The sequence below is a fragment of the Pyxicephalus adspersus genome, chromosome 5 (genome assembly GCF_032062135.1).
Source record: "Pyxicephalus adspersus chromosome 5, UCB_Pads_2.0, whole genome shotgun sequence".
In the NCBI taxonomy this organism is placed as follows: domain Eukaryota; kingdom Metazoa; phylum Chordata; class Amphibia; order Anura; family Pyxicephalidae; genus Pyxicephalus; species Pyxicephalus adspersus.
Window position 1 is genome coordinate 110,282,236 of NC_092862.1, and position 25,365 is coordinate 110,307,600.

The window sequence follows — 25,365 nt, forward strand, 5'->3', positions numbered from 1 at the left end:
GTAAACTCAGAAGATAACAAATTATAGTACAATGTCACATATCTATAATAAACATTTAAGCAAAAGTACATATAATTAACTGTATATGAAAGGAAACCAAAGAATCTGCCAGACAAGGTCCCAAAAGTCACCACTAAATGCCATTTAAATACAAATGATTTATAAAGTATGTTTAGAACAGAATTTATAATTTTTTCAAAGTTGTAAAATAAAATGATGGTTGTTGCAGTATTTTTATGTAGCACAAAATTCACATAGGCAATGCTTTGAAGCTTTGCTTTGATTAGAGATTATCATTTTAAAATCAATGATGAATGATGGCCCTAGAATTATTGATCTTCCTCCTGCATGCATGGGAATGCTAAAAATAATTATGCATTCTTCATTTTTGTACACATACAGGCGCTTGCATTTGTGTTCATATGTGGATGTTTTAACTGTTTTACTTAGTTATTACTATCACAAAAGCTGACAAGAATGTAGAATCACCTTTATGTTTTAGTTTACAGCTGAGATAAAAAAACACCTTCATAGTTATAGCAACAAGAGTGGCTATTGGAGAATTTACCCTATGTTTCTGAAGTCTTGGATATTTAGGATTCAAAAAAGTATTTTTATCCTGATAATCTCATATTTTAGGGTTTATGGCAGTGTACAACATGTGACCTATCGTAGTGCTTTCAAAACTTGAGCATACAATCAAAGAAGGCTCTGACATTTTTCAAAATATAATAATTCTTTATCTAGAAAAGGTCTACTCCTTGTTGAGTAACGGGTTATGTTTCACAATCTGAAGGTCAAATCCTAAAGTATTTAAAAAATATATACTTTATACAGATATGAAGGAGTACAATGAAATTCAGACAAGTTTATTTAAAGACATTTCTTTCACGTTTTCATATCTATACCATGAAAAATGTTGTATATGTACTGTATCATGTCATAAACAAATCAGCAAAGTTAAAGTACAGTCACCCATATAACCCTAGACAAGCTAATATGTTACTGCTTTCACCACTTTAAAGCAGACCTATCATCTAAATGTTTAATTTATATAAAAGGGTACATAACTCTTTTATGTAAAGCAAAATTGTTATTTTTTTCTCAGCAACAAAAAAAGAGTGTAGCCCCTCTTCTTCTGTCTTGAGTGCCATGGCAATCATGAGAGCACAAAGACTCCTGATATAACTACGTCATGCATCCTAGGAGGCTCCTGGCTGCGCCTTCTGAGCATGGCTGATCTCAAACATGAACAGAGGGGACATTTAAAATTTTTGGAGGAAAAAAATGCCGATTTCACGAAGGCGCAATGGGATCGGCATTTTCCACTCCACTTTACAGCAGGCTATGTCACCCGATCTCATGCTTGTGTAGTGCAAGATTGGGTAATGTAGCCAGACAGAAGAAGAAGGACGAAGATGGCGGCTCCCAGCGCTTCCTACATGCTGGGACGAAGATATATAGCAGGACGGCGTGGGACCCAATCACAGACATCAAAGACATTAAATAGGGTATCAAGGGATCTGAGGATAAGTAGGTAAGTGAGTTTTTTTTTTAATTTTTGTTCCGCTTTAAAGCAAATGACTATGTTTGGGAACATTGAACGAAGTTTGAGAAACTTCCAATTGTTCTGTTGTAACTTCCTATTGTTCTTGTACCATTGCAGACCTCTACTAATAATGTGTCTTTCAAGACTAATGTAATTGACTCCTCCACTCTAAAATCCAAATCATTTCCATTTAATCAGCAATTGCTTAAGAATGATTAACTTCCAACTAAAACAGTAAATTATGAACAGTAGCTGAAAATGTAAGACCCAAAGGCAAAGTATTTTAACCTAGCGATAGTTATGGATAGCTTGTCTACACTTCACCACAAAAAAAAACGCACAACCACAAGAAAGGCAAACATTAAACATAAACAATGTGAAAATAGAGAAAAAGGACATTTATAGGGTTTTAAAATAAGTACAACTTTTTTTGTTTGAGATATAATGGGCATTTTAAATGTTTTCATTAAAGTTACCTTGATGTATTTATGGTAACTGCCACAATGAGTTTACTTTAGATTTGGCTTAGCTAGTGTTAGCTTTATGTTAAAATAACATAAAATTTTGTGATATGCACAAGGTATATTTAGGAGGCATGTGTTTATGAAATATGTAGGGCTATATTTCTAATATGTTTTAAGTGTGTAAAAAATATTAACAACATTTTTTACTGTGGGGTTTTTTTGTAAAAATGTCAATTGGGCAAATTTCTGCTTTAAAATATGCTCAAAAATGAGGATAAAATATTGCACTTACTTTTAGGGCGGATTTTTAGAGCCTTAGATTCAATGCTGTTTGACACAGTTACAATCCACTTCCCGGACTTATTTGTTTCTTCTTTGTGAATACACCCAGAGAAACAGGAAGGGGAAAAAAATGACAGTAGTGTAATAAGGATCTAGTATTTTTTATATTTTGTAATTTTTTTGTTTTACATTTTGCTAATTTGCAACATTTTCAGTGCCATCTTATTTATTAGGCTATAATTGGCTATAATTGTGCAATAAAAATCATTTCATCTTGTGACTTTATATATGCACCACCACAGCAAGGTTTTAAATAGAATGAATAGGGGAAGGTTTTTAAAAATATATATACAGTATGCATATCAATAAGAAATGTTTGCATCAAATGCTTAAATGCCAACATAATATATGTATATATACATATATTTATATATATATATATATATATATATATATTCTTCAAAAAGGATATAAGTTTTTACAAAGCCTGCTGTTTCTTTATTTTAGACTGACAAATTTACAAAATATATTTTGTAACACAATTATACTATTTAAGTTGATGATACTATGGATTCCATTGAGAATTCATCCTGAAAATGTGATTGCTCATGATCAGTAGCTGGGGGGGGGGGAATTAAGTGGTTAAGTTTATTTATGTATCCCTATCATGGGGCAATGTGCGGAACACTAACAGACTGCACATGGGAAGGGATTCAAGTGGAGAAGTGCTTAGTGGGTTAGAACTATCTTAGTAGGTGAAGACAAAAAAAATTTAAACCTAAAAGGCAAGATATCAGTACAAATAATAAATTTATTACTGAGCAAAGTATTTATCCTATTTCACTAGATTAGGTATGTGTAGGACTTGATGTGATAAAACAGGTCTAAAACAGGTTTCTATTTTAATTATAAGAAATGCAATGTTACAAAAAGATATCTACTTAGATCAGCTACTACATGAAACAGCAAAAAATCATGCTTTTCTGGTGACCCTGTAAGAGAGGCTTGGCATGCTTGATTTTTTATTTTAACTAAACTAATAAAATGGAGGAGCTCAGTTATGAGGAGAGATTAGCTGAACTGAATCTATCCTCTCTTGTGAAGAGACATTTAAGGGGGGATATGATCAACCTGCAAAAATATATAAACTCTCCACATAGAGAACTATCTTCTCGATTATTCCCTTTAAGGACACCAAGGTCAAGAGGGCACTCTTTGCGTCTGAAATTTAATCTCCGAATAAGGAAGGGATTCTTCACAGTAAGGTCTGTGAAAATGTGGATATCGACCCCCTGAGAAAGTAGTTTCAGCAAGTTCTATAGATTGCTTTAGGAAAAAGCTGGATGCTTTTCTAGATGCACAGAATATAACTGGGTGTTAAAGTTTTAACGTAAGGACTACAGAGACTGTTGATTCAGGGAACATTTGTTCTCAATTGTCTCATGGGATCAGGAAGGAATTTTTTTACCCTGTTGAAGCAAATTGAACCGGGGTTTTTTGGCCTTACTCTGGATCAACTATGTCTATTTTATCTGGGATATGTTTCTTTCCTAGTGGTTGAGTTTGATGGACTTATGTCCTTTTTCCATTTATATTTCTTAGGTTTCATTACTGTTTTCATAGGTTGTAAGTAGCCTTGAGGTTCTTGTTTGTTAACAAACACATCATTCACATAATACTTCAGATTTGTATATATATAATAATATCATATTAGCAGAGTCCCCTAGCTAATTCCAACCACTTTATACATGAGACTGTCATTCGTATATACACCATATGCTTCCCATTACATAAATACATACATATATCTACTTGCTTGCCTTTGATGTAATTTTATATCCTGCATCTAATTATTATTCTATGAAGTTTACAAGGTTCAAACTCAAGTAAAGCGGATACATTATATGCCATAAGATATATATTGAAATATTACACAATGACCCTATACATTCTAAAACTATGGCCTCTGTTTAAAAAATGTTTTTACCCAAGATTCATCCATGTTTTACCCACTATTCACACATTTCTTACATTGCAATTTGATAATGTATGAACAAGTAAAAGGTAATGTATACTTTTTCTAATCAAATCCAATGCGACCAATCAATTTAAATTAGAAACATTTTGCATGTTTATTTCCCCTGTGGTTGAACTTAAGGAATGTGTAAATGTTATATCAATAGTAGTGTTGGTCGAACAGCTGAGTGTTCGATTTGGCAGCTATTGGATCGAATAGCCCGATATTTTTCGGGTGATTGAACGCCGAATTGGAACACCATTAAAGTCTATTGGTCTATCCAAGAACACATACGGAACAGCAGTTCATCTGCAGTAACAGCTAATTGGAAGCACTTCCATGCCTCCTCCAATCAGCTGTGACCGCAAAGTTCCCACAGTAACCAGACTGTACTTATCAATGATAAGTACAGCCCAGTGACCATGGGAACTAAACTCTGTACTTATCATTGTACTTGTCACACCTGATAGGAGAAACATGAGTGCTTTCAATCAGCTGTGACTGCAGATTAACTCTCAATAGAGAAACTCCATTGAGAGTTCATCTGCAGTTCCACTGCAATCCTGGGGCACTAGAGGTTGATTAACCTCTAGGGTCCAGGGATCGCAAACAGGAGTATTCCTGGATTCCTCCATGGCTGCAAGGGAAACCTCCTGTTTGTGATCCCAAGGCACTAGAGGTTAATTAACTTCTAGTGCCCCGGGATCACAGTGGATTCTCAGGACTGCAACCATTCTTGCAGCCCTGGGAATCCTCCTGTTAGTGATCCCCGGGCACTAGAGGTTAATTAACCTCTAGTGCCTAGGGATCGCAGTGGAACTGCAGATGAACTCTCAATGGAGTTTCTCTATTGAGAGTTAATCTGCAGACACAGCTGATTGAAAGCACTCGTGTGCCTCCTATCAGCTGTGACAAGTACAATGATAAGTACAGCCCAGGCATCAATCATAAGTACAGCCCGGTGAACTCCATTGAGAGTTCATCTGGAATTCTCCTTTTTTTTTCAACATATTTTTAAACACCAATTCGCAAAGTCCAACACTGTTTTTTGGATCAGGACTGCCCGAATTCGAACCACCATTTTTGAGTCGAATAGAGGGACAACCTGAATTCAAACAGCAACAGTAGTCAATAGTATATCTAAAACAGCAGCAAACTATTAACGCTAACTTGTAAAATGTATATACCAATAAAAATATGTACACTGAAAGTGTATGTTTACATTGCAAAATGAATGTTAGTAAGGAAGATGAGCTTATGTTTACTTTAACTACCGAATTTGGTGTAAGGGTAAAACAAAAAGGTTTTATCTAGAACCTGATTGACTGATCAAAGTGAATTTTAAATCCATCACCTTATTTATTTAGCCCAGTGAACATTCTCTTTTCTGAGTGCACAGTTACAAGTACCTATTATTTATTGACTAAATCACGTTGCTTGTGGATATTTGCAGCAGAGTAACTAATAAAACGCTCACTGAAGTACTATGTACTTTTCAATCCTAACAATTCATACAAACAATGTTAGCAGTAACAATGTAAAACAGCCTGAAAATACTTTTTTAACCATTAATATTTGGAGGCCACGTTTTTTGAGGATATCCTTGTTTGCTTGTTCGTTCTGCGTATGTAGACAATGGATGTTCTTTCTATCACTAGTAAATGAGGATTAGACAGGATGATTCATTCGCTGATTGACGTCAGAATAACTCATTCACTAACTGATACAGCTGTTCCTGAAAACCCACATTAACGAGAGGAGGGGGTTTGGTAGGCGGCTCAGCTCAGGACTACAATGCTATTTTCCAGTTTTCTTCTAGCGCTGTATCTTGCAAACATTAGAGTCACAAAAAAATAATTATCTATAGCTAATATATTAGTTCCAGTTTATGTTCTGTAATGTCTAAGCAAAGACTTTAATAATTATTTTATGTAAATTATTATTTTCTCTTGCTTTTGTTATATCATAATATTTACAAAGAAAATCATATTGTAGATTTATGTTTTGTTAACCAGAATTTAAACTAATATGTATAAAACAAGTCTTATTCTTTAAACCAGACTTTCCCAACCATTTAGGCTTGGGGGAACCCTTGAATTAACTTTAAGGTCATAGGGCACCCCTGCTATATCCACAGCTTACAGTACATGAGAGACACAAATTGTTCAATATTGATGGAATCCTTAGCAACCTCTGGAGAAACCCTGGTTGAGAAACACAGTTGTAAACCATACCCATACTATAATTAGGAGCATAATTACACATCATTTGGCTACAAAGATACATTTGGAGCCTCACAGGTGTCCTTGATCCTAACAAAATTGAATGTCTAAAAAAAAGCACAGTTAGCAGGGGAGCTAGCAATCATAGATCTTTAAATCTGCTCACATCTTCCACTGCTACAGCACTGAAAAAGGGTGGTCTAGTAGTACGTTAAAAAACAAAAAATAGAGTTTAACTGCCAATAAAAATGGCCATCACAATATGTAATGCCTTACTACATATAATTATTATTCTAATACAAATAACTGGTTTTTGTAATGCAACCTTCTTTTATCTGTAATTTATATCAGTTCATACAAACACTTTTCACTCATCTAAAACTGTCCCTTACCATCTATCAGATTTTAAAACTCATTATGGCTCCTGTGCAAAAAAGTGAGGGAAAAGTTAAATGCTCAGGCAGTGGGGTCAATGTAATATTCAGTTTGGTGAATAATAATTCATATGAGCTATTGCCAACACCAACAACATCAAGTAAGAAAAGTAGGGCAAACAGAGGGTTTTTTTTGGCAACAATAGTATTGTATTAGTGATATAGTCTCATAATACAATATACATCCAACATAATACAGATCTCACAACACTTTGGAGATCTGTTGAGTAATGGCCATAAAGCTGGCACTAGACATATCTCATCTATAAGTTAGGCTCCCAATTAAACCAGCAACAAAGTCCAATCAATACAAATATATAAACATGAAGATATTTTATGGTAGAGCGCATACGTGTAACCGTATTACTCGGCGCATTTCACTCGGAATGGGTTTCCTCAGGGGTAAATCGCACACTTAGCAGAACATTGTCATATGATGGTCCATAGTTCCATTAGTCAGGCACTCATTTAGTCACCAAGGATATCCCCCTCTCTTACCACAACTGGGGTAGCTCACTGGCGTATGTATGACTAATTAATTCATGGACCAATGTCTATGACAATGTTCTGCTAAAAGTACGATTTACCCCTGAGGAAGACTATACCAGGTGAAACGTGTCAAGTAATACGGTCAAACGTATGGTATAGGACTTTGACAGGCTGTGCTTTACATAAAAAGGATTTGCACAGCAAAAACAGCTAAATGAACTATTTTCAGTACACAATCTGCAAAGTAAATTTGTGACTAGGGACAACAATTCTAAAGTCTTCCTCTGTAGGTCCGAGTCTGGTGTTCTTGTTCTTGAAGCCAGAGGAGATACAGGGTCATTGTCAGCAGCAACCTCCGCATTCCTTAACGATTCAGTACAGAATTCACATATCAAATCAGTGACAGTGATCAGTGAATCACAGAAATCACAACCAGGAAACTGGCATTGTTAGACAGAGAGACATTAGTAATGGAAGTATTAATACTTCAATACTGTATGAGAAAGCTCAGTTTTTTGGTTCCTAAGCTACATTATGGTTTTATGACAGGAAACAGAATTTAGTAAACTCCACTTTATATGATGTTAGGCATATTAGGCAATACTAGCATGTAGCACAATATTTATGTTGAACTCAGGTTGTTTATTACAAAAGGGACAGGTGATGTTCCCTTTGCAATAAAATATACCAACCTGCCTGTTTTTGCTGACATGTATACTGAGCTTCACATGCCCAGTTCAGTGTGATGCTGGGTATCTCAGCATACCCCTGGTTTCCAAAATAAATTAACCACTTTGCTCCAACTAACCTCCAACCCTGCGACGAAGCAGGGATAAGTGAGGTTTGAAAAAAAATTGTGATCATGTGGGTAAGTTTATTTTACTTTAGAAGGGACCTGCCCTTCAGAATTGTAGGCCAGTTATAAACCAGTTGCGGACACAGTAAACAGTCCACCCCTGACTTGTCTCCCACAGTCCTGGATAAAGTTACATGCTGCCTATCATCTGTCTCATTATGGATGGCTAACACATTTTGAAACTCAACCTGGTTAGAACAGAATTTATAATCCCCCCCCCCCTTACTTTCAAAATCTTCTAACTGTTAACACTATTATGCGAACCTCCCCTCAAGCAGGTTGTCTTAACAACACCTTTAATCCAGAACTCCCCCCCACTTTCGGAACATTTCCAGGTCCTGCCACTTCCACCGGAGCAACATCTCCAAAATCTGCCCCTACTTGTTCCCAGAGACCACCAAATACCTTATACATGCTCTTATCCCTCTCAATTATGAATACTGCAGCCAGATTCATCCATCCTTCCCACCGCTCCTCTTCTGCTGCATCTCTTTGTAATTTTTTTAACTGGTTTCCATTTCACAATTGCCTTCAAATCCCTCCACAGTTCTTGTCCCAATTACCTTTCTGACCTGGTAGAAAAATATTCAACGTAGAACGACATTTAAAAGAGCCCTCAAAACCCTTCTTTTCAAATTCGCCTACCCACCTTCTTCTGTCTCCTAAACCCTCACTACTTACCCATGATTCTATTTCCCCCCTTCCTATTGTGTACTAGTTTCCCACACTTCCTAAATTGTGAGCACTTTTGGGCTATTTAATGTACAGTGCTGCATATTATGTTGGTGCTCCTAGCAAATAATCCTTAGTGATTTTGTTAAGTTACAATAAAGTTACTAATAATCTTCCATGTCGCTTTAGTCTAATATTGTAACTATTGGAAAGTGCAAAAGGTTATCAGCACTCAGTCAAAGTACAATTCCAGGTTTTTTTTAAACATCAATGCTCATCATCCACTATTTGTTATCCCTAATTACTAATCCCCACTCTCATCAAAAATAAGGATAGAAAAATAATTTGTAAAATTATATCTAATACACTGATTTATGTCTTTGTTCACTCTCAGCTACAGGCTTTTTTTTAGTTTCCTCCAAACTAGCAACATTTATATTATTAACTATTTACACAACCTGAGTGTTAAATGTGTTAGTTTGTCCGATTGTACTAATTCCTTTTATGTATGTACTAATCCTTGGCAGTTAATACATATACAGCTGAAGCGATTCAAAGAGATGGCTATGATATTCTTTTCTGAACTTATTTTTGATTCATTTAGCTTTTTTTTGTGTGGACAATGTGCTGTATGTTGAGGGCTACATTATTATGTGATCTGCATTGATCCAAACGTGTTTATGCCTTTAGCACACTATAAAAAGCCAAAAAGGCAATCATCATCATCTACCAAACAATACACCTACAAACAGCATACAGAAATGATCCCACTTAAAAGATGTGATTTTAAGTGTAATGTAATATTGAATTCCATGTTACATTTGCTCTGCTAATAAATTTACAAGAATGCATTAATGAGTTCCATACATGTCATATACAAAAGTAGTAGTAATATTAATGATAATAGAACTGGAAACATTACTAAAACAGAAAGACCAAAGAAATCTTGGTATAATAGAAATAAAATTGTAAGGTCCAGCACCAGAATTCACCAGACACCAGTCCCGCAATCTATTGCTGCACTTTTCACCCCCCCCAGCCTTGGGAGACTGGTTGCATCTCCCAGCACACGGTTACCCCCAGGACCTAATGCGCATGGGATGGTGTCTAAGGAAGAGCAGGCAAAGGACCAGGAGCACACAGATAAAGCAGTGCAGGGTTCTACACGAGGAAATCCACAGTATAAAGCCCAGGTAATACATACCACCAGTACACCAGACGAGCCACCCAGGGAGTAGCAATAGCAGAGTCGGGGTCACAGGCAAAAGGTCGGTCCAAGCAGCATACAATTGATAGGTCAGGAACAGGCAATGGTCAGTAACAGTAAATACAGCGAAACACACACCAACAGATCAGACAACCTAAATGATTCAACAGGCACAGATCACTGGGAGCAAAGACGTCCCAGCAGCTAATGGCAGCGCAGGACTGGGATCAGTAATTACTCCGCTCATTAGTCTTAGCACAACTCCAAATACCCTTCAACTGCAGTCTTAGAACTGGGGATGCTAACAGACCATTAACAGCCAAGCAACATACCAGTCAGCCCATTCACACATGTTTTTACCCAAGTTGCTCAATATAGGCCCAATGCAATTGGAAACTGAATTGGAGAGGGGAATTCTACAAATCAGGGACACAGGCTGTAGTAAAGCTTGACAAGAATTCTAAGATTTACCTATTTATCCAATAGTAAAGAAAATTTGGGTAATACATACATTTTACCCACAGTGCCCTGGTAAACAATATCCACCTAAACCTAAAAAATAAAACTTTGAGTTATGAACTAAGGCATGGTTTTGTAAAATGAGTTTGTGCTGAAATGTAATAATTTACTGTGGATTTGCAAAATAAATTATTGGTTTTATAGTTCCCAACAAAATCATAAAACTAAATAAGAAAAATAACTTAAACACAAATTAATGAATGGTAAGAAGACTTTAACACATATATCAGAAAAGGAAATTAAAAAACTTAGATTAATTATTTGGACAGTTCTCCTCTCAACACACAATAATACTATATTGCAGGAAAAACTAAAACATATTTACTATACACCAATAAACCCAATAAATATTACATCATGTTTTAAACCAGTCTGTCAGATTCTGTTGTTAACTTAAAACCTGTAATTATGAACATTATCAAAACCATAAACAGATAATCTATTTACATTATTTGATAAAAAAATATCTGTTAAGTAGTAAAAAATCTATGATAATTAAGAGAAGATATAATACTATATAATAGTCTTACTTATAATTACGTAAGACTATTAGCAAGAAAGTTCAGTGATTTGAACTTCACTGTATCAGTATGGAAGTACTGATATGTTCCTATTTAATTTACTGTGCAAGGCCTGTTACAAAGCCTAGGCTCCCTATTTATATTGTACAGATTTATTATTGTTTGTATGCACACACAAAAAAACAGTTAACAATCAGAAAAAATGACTAAAGTGATTTTGATTGGATTGCAGAAGTCTAGTGCAAAGACGGAATGAACTAACTTTTAAAGATATATTATTGTTTAAAGAATTTACAACTAAATTTAAAAAGTGTTATTATTTCAGCCTAAATGTACATTATATCTGACTATATGTACACAATTAAGAATTATTTTTCAAACAAAAGCCTTAGTGATCATTATGTTTTAACATTTGTAGAACTGGCATTTTATGTTTGCCTTCCATAAATATTTACTATCATAAAGTTAATCACTATATATTTCATTATTTATTTAGCCCTTTGCCCCTCTTTTTCTTCTCATAACTATGTAAGCCAACCTGTTGGGCTTTGTAAATTTAAACTGTATGGGGTTTTTTTTTTGCTCTGCAGCTGTGTCAAGACTGTTTGCAGTTGTTTTGAATAGGTAGAAAATCTCCCTCCACAGGGGCAAGAAAAGAAAAATGTGTTTATCTTTGATGTGGTTCTCACACATGGCATAACTTTTAACCTTACTTATGCAACATTATTTTTCAACACCTGAGCATTAAAACAAATGCAAACAACAAACCTTTATTTTTTTTAACTTGCTGGAAATCCTAAGAATGATAATGAATATAGCTGAAGTTTGTACAAACCTGTTATTGTTTAGTGTCATACCCCCTCACCCCCCCGTTCTGTGTATTTATCCTAAACAATTGTTTTACCAGCTAGAGTAAATCATCAAGGATACCAAACTCTTATCACTTTATGGTTATACATATAAATCAGATCAGCGTTATTCTTATTTTAGGTAATGTAAGAATATTAACACAATGTTTTTTCATAATGGGGTAAGTATAGAGCAAATTCTTTACCTATATCCCAAGTAAGGGGGTTATTTTCTTCCATTTCCATCCTCCCAATGACATACCAAATGCAAGCCATCCAGTGGGCCAAAAGGGCAAACATGGACATCAATAAAGTTAGGACTATAGTGCTATGCTGGGAATACCGATCCAATTTCTGAAGCAGACGTAAAAGTCTTAACAATCTGATGGTTTTCAAAAGATGAACAAGTGAAACCTATAGAGAAATCACAGTAATGATGTTACTACATGGTAATGCATTGCAAGCTTCTTTCATGTTCACTATCTATTGCAAAAAGAAAAGAAGAAAGTGTTTGCTTCATTGTTAACTGGGACAATCTGTAAGCTTTTTTTCAGAGAAATATTATTTCAAATCACCCAACCAGTTTTTAACAAAAAGCAAACACATACATTTGATATTCGGGATGCAGAGCAAACAAAAAGAAACTAAAGTAATAATTAAAAACAAAATCCATAATCAATGCACAAAACATTTAAAAAAAATCACTTAAATAAGTAAAGATTGTATGTTTTTAGGTACACAAAAAATATTTAATTGTGTTTTGTCAGTATTGCTATGTTGATTGCATAGTTTTAATTTACCTTAAAAAATACATTATAGATACTGTATGTTAGGAACAGTGTATTATTTACATTAGTACATACAGGGTATGGCAACATTAACTAGAGAATAACATGATGGCTTGGAATCAATACTATGAAATGATATGAAACTTTGGACAACAAACAATAAATAATAATGGTGACAAAACAAGATATGGATGGAACCTTCTATAGTGCCAGTATACATGCTATCAAATAATAGCATACATACCAAGCAATACCTATTTTTTAATTTAATCTGCTTTTACAACATTTTTTAAGTACAATCTGACTTTATGTACTGAAGCTGTTTATATACCTGAAATGTTTTCATATTCACTTTTTATTTAAAGGTTAACTCCATTTAAAAAATACAAATCAAAAAGTATCAACTAAGGCAGCAAGAAACCTAACACGAATTACAATTAATATTGGAGGAGGGTTTTCTTTTTAAAAACTGTCTATAAAAATATGGAGTATTTTTAGGACATTACTATATAAATTAAAAGTAAATTATTTACCAGTTTGTATTTTGTGGTAGTCTATTTTTAGGTTGGCCAGAAAGTAATTTTACACATATATTTTTTATTTTTTTAACTTGAAAAATGTAATGCTTTACATTTTGATTTTGAGAAACTAATGCTAGAGCCTTTGGAGACCCATTTTCCCTGCAGAGTTTAAATATGTCAACTTACGCAATAACCAAAAATCTGTTCTGAGTCTACCACCTATCCTTGTCTGACATGTAGTTATATTCATATATGAAACACTTAAATCAACAACAGAGCTACAATTTCAGCATAACCTTCAACCTATTAACAATTAAAATGTTATCTTACTTAACCCTAACACTTAACCCTCAAAAGTTTCCCCTTGACAATTAACCTGCTCATAAATACATAATATATTCTTAACCGCTTACCCAAAAAAGCTTCCAGCACTTGATGCTTGAACTTAACTTTACCTTTTCATCTAAATTGCTAAATTATCCTCCACAGAAGCATACTTACCCATGATGATATTTCAGTGTTGAAACCCCTTGGCGATTGATTTAAATGTATATGGTTTAACTTTTTAATATAGTGTAGGCTGATTTACTGAAAAATTTAAGAAGGTTCAAACAATAATTTGTATGAAAATTCATTTTAATTATCCATTCATTTGGATTGCAGATCCCTGTTTATCTATTTCATCTGATGTATATGTGAAGAAAATCTTCACTCAATTTTTTGTGTGAACATTCTTACCATTTTAGTAAAGCAGACTTATAGTGCTCACTTTTTTTCCACTAAAGCAGGAAAGTGACAAATGAACTATGAAAACAACTGAAGCTAATAAAAAGTATCAAGAAAAAGTAAAAAAAAATAGTAAATAAAAAAGAAAGCGAATATTTGACTTGAAAATTGTTTAATGCCACCCCTAGTGTAAAATTCCGATCTTTATTAGGAGCCAATATGCCCTTTAATTTAAAGTGGAGAGATAAAGACTAACATTTGGCATTCATTCCTTGGTGCGTACCAGGTTGTCCTTTTGTAGGCATATGCCAACGTCATTGATAGAAGGCAGCATGGAAAGCATTGTTAAAAAAAGAAAAAAAAAAGAAAAGAAACTGTTTCAAAATGTATTGGGTTTTAACGATATCTAAAAAGTTTTACAAAACCAGTTTACATTTTTGTGATTTAATTGCCAATGTTTTGTACTTTTAGGGTGTTCTGGCAAAATTCAAATTATTGCTTTGAAAAAAAGTTTAAAAAGTATGAAAAATATTTTATTGAAACTTTTAAGCTCTGACAAGCTTTTTTATATTTTGTATTCTTTTTTTGACAAGTTAACATTTTTTCCTTTAATATTGGTAATTAATGTATAATAAAGAACTCACAGTGAATGCAGTCTTAAAAGTCTTAAAAAACTCCCAAGTCTTATTAAACTTATTTCAGCATACCAGCATACAGAATTCATATGATAATAAATACCCTGCATAAATCCATTTAATTTTTACAACATAGGAAACAAATTTGTTGGTTTTCATGTTTTTTTATGTATGTTTTTTAAATATACAGGTAACCAATGGTAGAAATGTTTGAATGTGTTACACGTGCTACATACATACCAAGAGACTTGTCTTTGAAAATTCACTTGTCTATGAAAATATTGAAGTTCGATTGTCAGTCAAATATGGTTTAATTAAGCAAGTTTAAGACTTAACATTTAAAACTGTTGCATTAAATATTTTGGTATATGAAAACTTAAGTTTGGCTCGTTTTTCCATAATGCTCCAACTTGATCTGAATATATGTCAGCAATTACAATAATCTCTTTTAGATGCCTGCTAAAAAAGTAAAAGTTTAAAGAGTAAATGTAAGTAAAGTGTAACTAAAGCCAATGTTTTTCTGTGCCCAGTTGGGGAAACTTAAACTCTCTATTTTTCCTGTTCTTTATTAGAGGTAAAGGAAGATAAGTTGAAAAGGACTAGAATTTAAAGCTACCAATGAAGACTCTAGTGAAAACTACAACAGTCTAAAATGTGCTTCCCCTTACTGTAGAAAAGTTTCTGATCACTTTTTGATGTGTCTACAGGATAGGAAGTAAAGCAAAATTTCCTTAATTGGACGTACCTCCTAAAAACCTGCTGAGATCTTTAGCCATTCCTTATTTTATCTAAAATAATTTTTTTATACTAGTAAAATACGATTTGTAGTTTTAGATCAAGCTGTATGCTGGAAAATGCTTAAAAGAAAATCTTCAGTTTTAGCTGCAGAACTTTTAGAACTCCGTAGAATGTAAATTAATTGTACAATGTTTATCTATGCTTATGTAGGGAATGTAGTGAATCATAAAACACATTCAATATCATCCTGTATTCTTGTTTGGATCAAGTATTAAAATAATAATTTTATAATATTTTCCTAAAGGGATACCTGAGTAAGGCAAATTTGTGCTAAAATGATTGAATAAATTGCAAAGACATGGTCACATGTTGTTGATTTTTTCCTGGGCAAATTTGAAACACAAGTGTGTTTGCATGTTTTATATTGGCCTCGGTGTTGCTGTTTAGATTCCAAATGAACAAAAATTAATTCCAAGAATCAGTCATTAACTTCTGTCCTACTAAACCTGAAAATTGTCCATATTCAAATAAAATTTATGAAGCCTGTATAGATGTAAAAGTTGCTGACTTTTTAGTTAATTGCAAAGCCAAATCCTGTCCATACTTACTCTTCTATCAAAGGCTCCCCCAAAACATATCAGGGCAGTTTGAGTAGAAAAGGTCCCATCCTTCAATTATGGATCTCCCTACTGTTTAGTAACAGGCATGGGCCCAGGTATGGACAGGAAAAGGGGAACATAGGCTCACTTCTCTCTTTTTTTCTTGGCCACCCAAGTTCCATAGTTGGAGAGGCTTTGTTGGAATATTACCTGTGGCTCTGTCATTTTATTCAGTAATAATTTTTAACTTGAGGTTAATTAAACTCTAGTGCTCCGGGATCGCAGTGGATTCTCAGGGCTGCATGCGTTCATGCAGCCCTTGGAATCCTGTGTGTGATCCCCGGCACTAGAGGTTAAATGGGGACAAGTCTGCCTGTTCAAAACCTCTAGTACTCTCTGATTGGCTGAGGAAAGCTTTCAACAGGAAAGCTTTCCTCAGCCAATCAGAGAGCACTAGAGGTTTTGGATGGGGGGACCGGCACTAGAGGGCAAATGGGGACAAGTCTCCCCATTCAAAACCTCTAGTGCTCTCTGATTGGCTGAGGAAAGCTTTCAACAGGAAAGCATTCCTCAGCCAATCAGAGAGCACAAGAGGTTTTGAATGGGGGGACCCGCACTAGAAGTTAAATGGGGACAAGTCTCCCCATTCAAAACCTCTAGTGCTCCCTGATTGGCTTAGGAAAGCTTTCAACAGGAAAACTCTCCTCAGCCAATCAGAGAGCACTAGAGGTTTTGAATGGGGAGACTTGTCCCAATTTAACCTCTAGTGCCGGGAATCACACACTAAGCTGATCAATGAATGCAGCCATGGCTGCACTTTTTGATCAGCACAGCCCGCCATCTTTTTTTTAAATTCGATCTTGTTTGACGAATTTACACTGGCTGTTCTCTCTTACAGTTCCTGTAACGGAGAACGGCCAAATTCGCAGTGAGATTGAGTTTTTAAAAACTCGCTCGCTCATCCCTACTGCCTGAAAATTCTATATTGTAAAAAATGAATATAAAAATGCTTTTCAATTTTAGTGTACACTCCCTTAATTTGTTTAGTTTAAAAGCTTTTCTTTTTTTTTTGCTCTATAAAGTCTATTAACCTTGTCTAACCCACGTTAATGGTGTAATTTTGGGACTTCATCAAGTAGTTGACCATTTAAAGCTAAGATTCAGGCAAATAAATTAAAACAAATGAAATCATTATATAAGAGCTATTTATTTTTTTGCCTCAGTTAAGTGACACTTACTGACTATTGCTCTGTTCTCTCCCATCCCCTCCCATCAGTTTCTTGGTAGCTCAAGGGTACTGCAACCCATCTGTTGGATCTTGGGCTACATTTCAGGGCTACAGCCTGAACTCCACTGCACAGTGGACTGCAAATGACTGATGCTAAAGTCAGTTACTAACACTGCTTGCATTCAAAATAATACATGTAACGTTGCATTGATAAATACAGAGCTACGTTAATGTGTGTCTCTTGTATTTGCCTTAATTTCATCTAACTGGACATGCAGTGGACCTATGCTTCCAGCCTAATTGCAATTGTTAATTGCTAAAATTGCTTTAATTATTTTCATAATGAGAGAAACATTGTCTTTCAGATATAACTACAAATATAACTTTGAAACCACAAAACTCGAATACAGCGGGTTGGCCTACAAGACCTCAAATAGCTCAGGTATCTTGTTTTAGGGAAAACATTTGTTCACATGGGGTCAATCAGGAAATGTTATGGCTTCAACAATTTAGAAAAACGCTTTATGAAAATGGTAATTTAAACTGAAACTGCACTCTACCTAGACAATATAAACCAAACCCCCAAATAGTAAGCACCAGATGAGACTATATGGCTCCTGTATGTAAATTTTCACCTATTTAATGCACAGCTGGTACCAGAGAAAAACTATAACACTTAGCACTTCCACACTTTATCGTACTTAGTGCTTGCGTGATCTACTACCAGGCCTGAAAACTGGTAAATAGGATGGGAGGAATGCTTAAGGACAATCAAATGCCAACTTTCAAAAAGTTAGTATTTGCATATGAATATCTGCAAGATGCAAAGTGTCGGAGTTTACATATAATTTTAACTTGGCTCCACTATTTTGAAAGGGAATGGGAGAACATAACAATATTAATGTATATGTATATATGAAGATTTTTTGGGTTCAAGTAAGAAAGTTGCCAGAAAAGCCCTAAACGGACAAAACTGTATGAAACACTGCAGTCAAAAGTCATGCAATCAACAGGTTAACATTAGTTATTTAAATATGGATAAAATTGTAAAAAATATATAGTTCAATGCCTCTCCATTAACTTTAAAAAATACACTTTTTCGCATTGACTGTAACATATCTTTTCTGTCTCCAATGTGAAATATATTAATACCTCACAATAACAGATTCACAGGCCTGTCATCTCTACACTTTATCTATATCTGTAAGTCAAATTGCTCTTAAAAAATGTATTAAAATACATGCTGCTTGAAGTGTGAGCAATAAAATCTTGCATTCTTAAAAAGTTAGCAAAGAGTAATATGTCACAATGTATTTTATCTCAGATTGGTAAATCGGAAGCTTAGAAAACTGAAATCAAAGCAGCATAAACCTCAAGCAGCAAATTTTAAATCCTGCATGTATAAAATGTAGCTGATTCCTAGGCCACCTAGGGTAACAGGATACAGACACAAAGGCATGGGATATGCATCTAAAGGTATGGTGAAAGGGAAAAGAGATAGTGAAGAATTGAGTTTGGTGTATGTTAAAATATAATCTGTAAAAAAAAGATTTGTTTAGGCTGTATGTATTTGTGATCAGAATATTATAGCCCCTTTAGAGAGAAATGTAAAAATATTTGAAATACATTTTCATATCAGTTATTTCTAATATAAAAAAACTAATTAGAACATATATATAGAAAATGTTACAATTTTTTTCGCCTTTCATTTAGGAATTAAAAATTTGACACAGTGTACTTACCACAGTGACATTAAAAGCATAAAGGAGATCAAAGGGAAGAGCAGCAATTAAATCTATGACGAACCAAGTTGTTACATAGTGGATACAAATAGATCTTGCCTTAAATATGACTTGGCCAGACTTGCTGACATAGGTTGTTCGGAAATTTAAAATAATATCTGCTTGGCAAAGAAAGAAGACATGTAATATACATTTTCATGACTATATGTCAAGAACTACACAAACAATGAACTACAAGCTTTACAAATTGATTTGTTCAGACTTGTTTATTACTTCCTATATGTATCCAAACAATAAAGCAGAAGCAACAAAATAAATTGTCCAATATTAATATGTAGCGAAGTTTATTATTTCCTAATACAGTACCAACATATCCCTTCAGTAGGAGTATGTCTATCTTTAGGAATTTAGAGACTTTACTATGCAAAACCTAACTACTCATTTTTAAAGAGAGAGAGCTAAAGTTTTTTTTTTATTTTTCAAATAGTATTCTCTCAGTATTCTATTGTTTTTTTTTTTTTGTTTTTTTTTTACTTAAGGCACACTGCATGTCTTTTCAAAGAGGTACTGGCACTGGGTCTGAAACTAAGCAAGTTAGAACTTCTATCTTCTCTCCAGCAAAAATACTTGGTTCTACTTCCAGAAGAGCAAAGACCTCCAAAGGTAATTAGGATTAATATATTGCCCTTTGCAAGGAAACTGTCCCACCCTGATCGGATACGATGACAGTATTTCTTAACTTTTACTTTAAAACTTTCTTTAGACCACATGCTATTATGTTGATGATAACATTACAGGAAATTATTATGTATATAAACTATTAAGGAATATATTATCAAAGTAATTTGGTTTGTGGCTCTGGTTATAAAATAGAATATTAGATCCCTCCCCGATGGGTATTGTGTATTTGTAAATCCAATACTTCCTAATTAATAAATTATTATTTATTATAAGGGACAGTTACTGTAGGAATATGAATGTGATAATCTCCAATTACTACTATGCATTTTTAAAAGACTCAGATATATAGGGTAATAAAATAAATCCAAAATCCAAATATAAGATTAACCCCCTGGCTTTTTATAGGACCAAAAAAAATTGTCCTTTTTTTCATTTGTATTTCAATTGTTATGAAATATTTTTCTAGGTGTATAACAACAGTGCCTAGTATTTCAAATGACTGAAAATTGCAGCTGAGTAAATAAGTATTTCACCATTTCAATTGTAAGTTTAATTGTGAGCTGTCATCAGTCAGTTGAGGTATCAAATAGAAAGCAAAGATGTAATTTATTGCTTGCAGGTTAAAGACAATAGCTGGTTGTTACTTTATTTTTACTTATATGTAAAATGTACTAAAGCACATAAAACATGAAAAAAATATATCATTATGCAAGCAGACAAATATGTTGTACATTTTTACATTAGTTGATCAGCAATAAAGCGGGTGATTAAACTGATATACTCTTATTTTGGAGGGCTATATTATTTTTTACAAAATGGAAGTGATGCCCACTTTTTGTAGTCTAGTAATAATACTATGAATTAGTGGTATTACAAAACTTTTTCAATAAATCTGCCCAAAAATCAGTATTGTGTAACTAGCCATACTTCTTTTATTTTTAATTTCTATGTTCATCCCTAGTCAGTTACCATTTAAGACAATTTGTCAAAAACACGAACCCTTTAATAACTAATGAAAGTCATTATTTAGTTTTTTGTTTCTTTTCTACACTGAAAAAATCTTAAATGCCCATATACTAAACTAAGCAAGTGCACATATTCAAAACTAAGGAACAATACAAAAGTTTGCATATTAGATAAACTTTAGGTTACTTTAGTAAATTGTGTAAAACATATTTTGTTCTTACTGAAAAACAGCATATAGGTATTTGATTTAAAGATGCGTCATACAGAACGTTGTTGAAATGGTTTCTAATTGAGCTATATTTCCAATTGAATGGTATATATTATATGTTACTTTGTTTTAGAAATAATGTTGTAATGTCATATTTTCATTCAGTTGCATTAACAAGGGCAGATGGGCCTGTGGATTAAGACAGAAAATGTTCGGTGACCTTGAATCTGTACCTCACCCTGAAAAGCAATATGTGAGAATGAAAAAGAAAATAGCTTCTATGCAACACTTATATTACACTATATATCTAACTGCATTACTTTCTTGGAAAAAGGGTTGTGCCGTTTCATCTATTTTATTGATGGCTTCATTTGTGTGAAGGTAAAGGTAAAAACTAAGTTGTAAATAGCATCTGTATTTTACAGAATTTTGAAGTTATTACACTAGTTGTATGTGGATATATTTTAACACGGTTTATCACCTTATACAGAATCGGTTAAGAATTTAGAGATGACATCTGCTAAGAAATCCAGTCCAGTTAAAAGGGGAGAGGACAGGTGGAAATTTTGTGAAGTAAATTCTAAAGTGTTGCTATAGAAGTACATATCACATATTTTTTAGTACCGTGTTTCCCTGAAAAAAGGACATATCCATAAAATAACCCGTAGCAGGATTTCTAAGCATTTGCGCAATATAAGCCATACCCTGAAAATAAGACATAGTGATGGCGTGGTTATGCAGCGTACCGGCACGGAGCGGTAAAGAAGACGGGCAGCCCCATCAACAAGGTCAGCTCCCCCGGTCAGGTCCCGGTCGTTCTGTGCGTGATGCAAGCTGAGGCATAGAGGGAGACATAGAAAGTAATAGTCTCCTCATTGAAGTGAGGAGCAGGGCGCTCTGTTTTAGGTATTGTGTGTTCTCTGGGGGAAGAAGTAAAGCTGTGGCTGCTGTTTTACTCAGCACTGTGGGTCTCTCTCCCCCAGCACCCACCAGCAACAGTCTGTGGGTCTCTCTCACCCCACACAAACACCAGGGGATAGGGGAAAAGCTTCAGTAAGCAGTCTGCTACTGAGCCCAGAGAGATCATCCCAGCTCCACTGTGCAGATTGGACCCAGTTCTCACTGGATCCCTGATAAATAATACTTAATAAAAATAAAATACTTAAATACTTAATAAAAATAAGACTGAAAATAAGCCATATTTTGTCTTATTGAGGAAAAATAAATATAAGACAGTGTCTTATAGTCGGGAAAACACGGTAATATGTATTTATATATTGTCAACATGTTACAAAGCACTTAACAGTCCACACTCATGTTGCTGTAGTTCAGATGAGCACGCAATCTAATGACCCTATCATAACCTATGACTATTTTTTGGGGAGAAGCCATCTTTTCAGAGTGTTGCAGGAGACCTACATACAGGGAGAACATACAAACTCCAAGTCAAGTTTCAAAGCAAGTACCCTAAGGCTGCAAGACAAGAGTGCTAGCCACTGAACCACCATGCTGCTCCATAGCTGTCTTACTGAATGTAGGTTTTAGTTTAAATTGAAATAATGAATCATAAACTCTTTTGCCTCATAGGGGCACACAACAAATCCAAGAAACATAGCAATAGGAGATCTGGGTGTCCTTATTCAAGCTGCTTAGCCTAATGATTTACAGTTATTTTTCCTCTCTCTGCTAGATAGAGAAAAGGGACCTGCTGATCGACTGCAGAGAGATTCCAACATGTTGTAAAATCTCACTGCAATAATGAGTACTTTTAAGTGATCATTGTCTTTTTTATTGTTAATCTTTATTTGGCCCCTGGCAAAAGTGGTAATGTGATTGGATACATATTTTGCAAATAGCAGTCATTTTACAATCAATGCAAGTGATCAAAGTCTGTTTATTTATTGTAATAGCAGTATTAGCAGTATTATGTTAGCTCCTATCAGTATTATGGTGTCTTGGTCCATCAACCAATCTTTACACCACACTCACATCACATCTTGTTCCTCACTCAGAAAATACAGGGTAGCAAGGACTGCTTTCTTTTTTCGTGGGAACACGTGGAAGGCACATTGCAGAGAGAAGTAATAGAACTGTTCAGGACTAATGTTCATTGGCAAAATGACGATCATTCATGAGCACGTTCTATTTTATTCACTTAAAGCCATGATCTCCTCTACATCACTTCCTCCTTTACACGTCATTTCCTGCATCTTTCAAATGATCACATCAAGTTTCTGTATTGGTCAAATAGTGTAACAATGCAATTGTTCAAAAATATGTACCAAATTGTGTACTATAGGATCGTTCAAAATAATCATCAACAATCGCTAATCTGTTGTTCATCGTTCATTTTCCAACGATGATTATCTGATGTGTGTATGTTGCAGGAGTGTTGTGAAAAATTTTTTTTGTACACCACAGTCATTTTGTATATCACAATAAATATAGTATTTACACAAAATAGTAATGTTTGAAAACAGACAAAAGAAAGCAGCAAACCTTACCTATGATAAAAAGAATTTCCACGGAAATATCACTAACAGTTGTGCTTCTTGTTGATGACAGATCATCATTGTCTACAAAGGATACATTGTACGGTACAGTAACAGCAACATAAAACGTTGCCAATAATATAAGCCAGTCCCAGGCTGCTTTGAAAGTACTAAAATGTAAAATTACGAACTTTGTTTTTTTTGCATCTGAAACTTTATATTCAGGAATTGCTGGTTTATCTACAAAAACATTCTGTAAACAAAAAAGAAAGAAAAATTTAAATCTATTTTATTAAAGCATGCATCTTGTAATTTTATAACTCAAGTACCATTTGTTGTGCCTTAATAGGTTTTGTGCAAAAAATGAAATTTAAACATGTAGCTTACTGGACATGACTATTGTCAAAGTGTTACTTTTCTAATTGTTATTCCCAGCCCCTTTTAACGCGACACACCACCCAGCAATCTAGGGTCACAATAGAGGGACACTGGACAGTTGAGGCATAATACAAAGACAATAGAATATTGGGCCATCCTAAGAAGAACAGGCATTAGAAAGTGGGAACAAAGTATGGGGAGGGGGCGCAGAACACTAACTTTGTCATATGCTGACCTGCCCACTTTTTGACCACCCGGTTGCAGCTTCTTTCCACCCAGCTGAAAAAAATTTCTGGGGAGAATTCTGCTTTTCACTGAAATATTTAGGTTGGGCCTATGTGTTCATTCTGTATTCCTCCATTTATCCTTATTCCTCCCATTTCTGGCTGGTACAATAAATCCTAAATATACATTTTATCTGTATTTGGCTGTTCTCTACAAACATCGAAGCAGAAATATACCCACAATACTCACCTATCCATGTTCACTCCATGGGCACCACCATCCTCTTTCTTCTCTTCCTGTAAATGATTTTAAGCCGCCTTGTTTGGTTGGGCAGGGATGAGAGGCACATGGGACGTAATTCATTCCAGTAGTAACAGAAGAAGCCAGAAATACCACATTTCCTTACAACCAAAGAAAAAGCTGCACATGCACAGCACAGCTTCTTGTCAGATGGCCAAAGCGATCAGGCGGATAGGAGGGTTTATCGCAGAAGGAACATGTTTCTTGTTTCTTTGTGCAATAATGACCTGCCTGATCATGGATTGGTAAAAGTTGAATTTTAGTTCTGCTTTAAAGCATAGATAAACCTAAAAACCAAAATGTAAAGTATTGAAGCCTACAAGATGTAGTGATTGCATTATTTTTTTCCTTTATTTTTCACCTAAAAACCTGAAAAACCAGCAAACCTAGAATGGATCTAGTCCAGGATCGAAAACATTTGACAAATAGTAGCAAATACATTTTAAGAAATCCATTCCGGGTTTGCTGGATCCCAAGATAGTCTATCTTCTCCAGTTTGGGAGAGCTTTAATAAATCAGATATTTTGTGTTTATTTCTCCATTGTATGTATAGTGGATTGATTAGACTTGATTGATGGGAATTTTTTTAAGAAAGAGAAGGATGTTTGTGTTTTTTAGCTCACAGAAAATGACATGGGCACTGCATTTCTAGTAAGATTAGCAGGCATTTTTGTACTTTTTGAAAATGTTCAAAAAATTTAAAGCAGCTGCAATATATTATATTTTTGGTTTTAGGCTTAGATATGCTTTAAGCTACTGATACAGATTTTAGCACCTGACACCTTCTATGCCATCCTACTAAATTACTTTATAACCTAACATTAGCTATTTTTTAGTTTTGGATAGAATAGAGGGAAGTTGAAATTTATGTCAAGTTATTATAGTTCCCAATAGAGAGATATTTTATTCTGTCTTTGTGATGGACAAAAAAAGAAAGAGGGTTCTGGGTTGTTGCAGGGAGAAATTAAATAATAGCAGCTCTTCATCACTCTACCAAAAAATGTATGTTTGTTTTTGTCTATATTTCAGTGTGAGAGATATCCATTCACAATAGGGAT

At 34.5% G+C, this 25,365-nt stretch overlaps 1 protein-coding gene across 3 annotated transcripts in view; it reads right to left on the reverse strand.

Moving 5' to 3' along the window:
- The window catches only part of KCNH8 (potassium voltage-gated channel subfamily H member 8), a 221,496-nt gene that overhangs the window by 49,301 nt on the left and 146,830 nt on the right, over positions 1-25,365 (reverse strand). For 2 of the 3 annotated variants that reach the window (XM_072412426.1, XM_072412425.1), the window contains exons 5-8: positions 23,417-23,657; positions 19,058-19,215; positions 12,287-12,494; positions 2,306-2,386 (exon numbers count right to left, since the gene is read on the reverse strand). In XM_072412426.1, coding sequence (XP_072268527.1) covers positions 2,306-2,386; positions 12,287-12,494; positions 19,058-19,215; positions 23,417-23,657 — 688 coding nt within the window. The remainder of the gene's footprint in view (positions 1-2,305; positions 2,387-12,286; positions 12,495-19,057; positions 19,216-23,416; positions 23,658-25,365) is intronic. The other variant, XM_072412427.1, reaches the window with a different exon arrangement.